At 45.2% G+C, this 2985-nt stretch overlaps 1 protein-coding gene across 2 annotated transcripts in view; it reads right to left on the reverse strand.

Moving 5' to 3' along the window:
* Positions 1–6: 6 nt before the first annotated feature.
* Positions 7–2985, reverse strand: part of LOC102671145 — a 78105-nt gene continuing 75126 nt past the window's right edge. Inside the window, exon 2 of one of the 2 annotated variants that reach the window (XM_031514289.1) lies at positions 7–501. In XM_031514289.1, coding sequence (XP_031370149.1) covers positions 88–423 — 336 coding nt within the window. In that variant the 5' untranslated portion in view covers positions 424–501 and the 3' untranslated portion in view covers positions 7–87. The remainder of the gene's footprint in view (positions 502–2985) is intronic. The other variant, XR_422803.2, reaches the window with a different exon arrangement.

A 2985-nucleotide genomic window follows, 5' to 3' on the forward strand; every position in this document is an offset into this window, starting at 1 on the left:
CTCCTCCTCTTCACCTTTTTCTCCTTCTCTCCTGCCTCCTCTTCCTCTTCTTCCGTCGTTCCTCGATTTTTCTCTACTTTCTTTTTACTATTCCTCGCCCCGATCCTTCCGCCTTGGGGCTGACGCCAACAGCTGGGGCTTCTCGGTGACTCGGGCTTGTCGGCGGCTCGTCCTCGTCTCGGGATGGCGATTTCTTATCAGGAGACGCGGCACGTTCTCTGGATCGTTATTCCTATCGTTATTCCTTTTTATGTATCTATCGCTGCTCGTACCGGGTCCGCCGTTTTCGCTACTGTTGCTACACTTTCCGTTACGTTTCTTCGTCACAGTCTTCGATACGATGTTGCTTCCGTTTATAATCACGAGAACTGAGGCCGGTGCTCTCGCGGGCGGAATTCTAGTGCTCCCGCCTGGGAGCTGCATCCTTCGAGCTCGCCAAAGGGCTAGGTGCCCCTCGCTCCCTCGTCTCGATTTTCCTTCCCGCGATTCTTCTTATCTCGTCTGAAACAGAAACCAGTTGCATCTGTTAATAAATAACCCGTGCCGATTTCCTTAAAAAGGAAAAAAAAAAAAAGAAAAAAATGAAAGGAACTACCGCCTCGTTCAGTGATACGCGATCGATACGATGTATCACACTCGAAGGAGTTATACCCGTGAATCGTATTTTATTTTAAACGCGCTCCGTATATAGAACCTCCGACGATTTCCGTAGATAGAAGTGTCTGTCTACTATGTACGACTATCGTTGACTTCGTGTGATATAGGGTAATTTAATTGTTACAGCAAAACGAGTTTATCGTCTAGTTTTAATGCGCTCAGTGAAATTTTAATTTTCCTTCGAATTAAAATCTTCGTCTTTATTATATTCCGTCCATCGAAGATCGAGTTCATCGATAACGTCAGAATCCATTCCTCGTTTCGATTTGGAAGCTAGAAACATCTCAATCTGAGGAAGAACGTAGGAAAAATTTCTTTCGAATAAAACGTACGTAACCGATAAAATTGTATCGGTTCATTGCACGATCAAGTCACCGGTAACTATAGGAGAGAATAGCAAGTTAAATTGCCAGTTAAAAATACTGCTGGTAATCGATCATGACGACAAGACGAAGAATAGCCCTGTAACGTGTGTGTATATATATATATATGTACGTTTTCAACTTGGGCCCAAGTCTTGCCGAGAGTTCTGGAGAGAAATGCTAGACAACGAAGACGAGGAAAGACTATAAGAAAATTACTTGCATTGAATTTCTTATTCAGAACGTGGCTTGTTCCGGCGAATCGACTCTTCGTCGATTACACATATTGATCGATAGAGCAGAAGGAACGCGTTCCTCTTGAAAATTCTCAACTCTCGACGAAACTTATCCAATTTCGGATTTAAAAAAAAAATCCTTTCCTTCGATCAAAATGATTCTCTTGTAAAAACGACGACTTCATCCTCCTAAACGCTTGCTCGAGTCAAACGAAGGAAAAGGTTCACAGATCGTATTTCCACGACGATAGGTTTTTTCGTGGATCGATAATCGCTCGATGGACGATAATCGACGCCCGTTTAACGAATTCATTCACCGAGGACAGGGCTCGCGGCGGGGGCCCCGATCGTTTCACCATTCAATTGCCGATACGCATAAGTGCGTGGGTGGAACACGTGAGCCGTTTGCACGCACGCGGACGGCCGATACGGTGTACTACGCACTCTGCTTGGTGTGCACCAATATCAACGCGGTACACATATCAACCGGTGAATGTGCATGAGATTCGAAGCAACAGCTGAGCAGCTTAAAGCACCTGCGCTCAATAGGCTGACATATTCCATAGTTTGCCTACGCACGAGCCGCCTGCGTTCGAGGACACGAGGCACTCGCCCCTATATATCGGCGAGGAGAGCGACTAGACGTATATATACGCATGAAGCAACAAGAAGGCTCAAAGAGAGGAAGCTAGCGTATATAGCAACACGTGGCAAAAGCGTCGAATTGGTGGAAGCACGGGGATCGTTGTACTTTTTTTCCCTCGGAACGCGCCAGCTCCGACTCTCTCTCCCTCCCTCTCCCTCCCTCTCTCCTCGTGTTCGCGCGATCGCGTAAGGAAGAGGGGGTGAGGGAAGCCAACAGCTTAGGATTCATCGATTATTCGCCTGCCTCGACGATGCATCTAATTGAATAACGATTATCCACTGTTTCTGTTTACCTCGTCGAATCAATGAGAAGGACTTAGGGGGGTCGAGGAGCGGATGAAAATTGAATTAGAACCTGACACTTCTGTATTCCATCGAATGTAATCACCATTTTCTAATTACGACTTTTTTAAGACTTTGTACTTTCGCCATCTTTAATTCTCTCTTCTTTTCAGCAAAATTGAACGTATATTCTTATTTTGCTAGAATTTTCTTCGCCACGTTTTTTGCGATTTGTTTGCAAAAGAGTTGGAAAATATATATATATTCAGGTTTATATTCTTCGTATATGAAATATTCTATTCCGTAACGTATAAGAATATTTCAGAAGTAAACGTATTTTTGAATATTATGATCGCGAAGAATAGAAAGGAAGAAAGATATTGCTCCCCAGCAATTATCTTAGGTGGCATGCAGGGGTGCGATCGTTGGTCGAAAGGGTGACATATGGTCTCAAGCTCGATAACGTCTACTCGATCGTACCTGCCTCGAAGAGAACGGAACGCTTCGAGGGGGGTCGGCAAAGTCTGTCCTTCCTATGCGTTTGATCGCCACTTCCCTCCTGCGCCGTCATGCGTGGGACGGTCAGGAATAAAAAGGTGGCCCGGCCGGAAATGGTTTTAGGAACTCTCCCACCGCCTCGACTCGGAAGTAGACACGCCGGGCTAATTACACGCGAGAAACGTGTATACCTAACGATGTGTTCGAGAGACTTTCGTGACCCCATTGTCGATGTTACGTACATCGTGAGCAGATGCGCTTCGTTCGATCCTCTGGCTAAATTACTTTTTTTTTTTTTTTTTTTT

This window comes from Apis dorsata, unplaced genomic scaffold, assembly GCF_000469605.1.
Source record: "Apis dorsata unplaced genomic scaffold, Apis dorsata 1.3 scaffold_963, whole genome shotgun sequence".
NCBI lineage: Eukaryota > Metazoa > Arthropoda > Insecta > Hymenoptera > Apidae > Apis > Apis dorsata.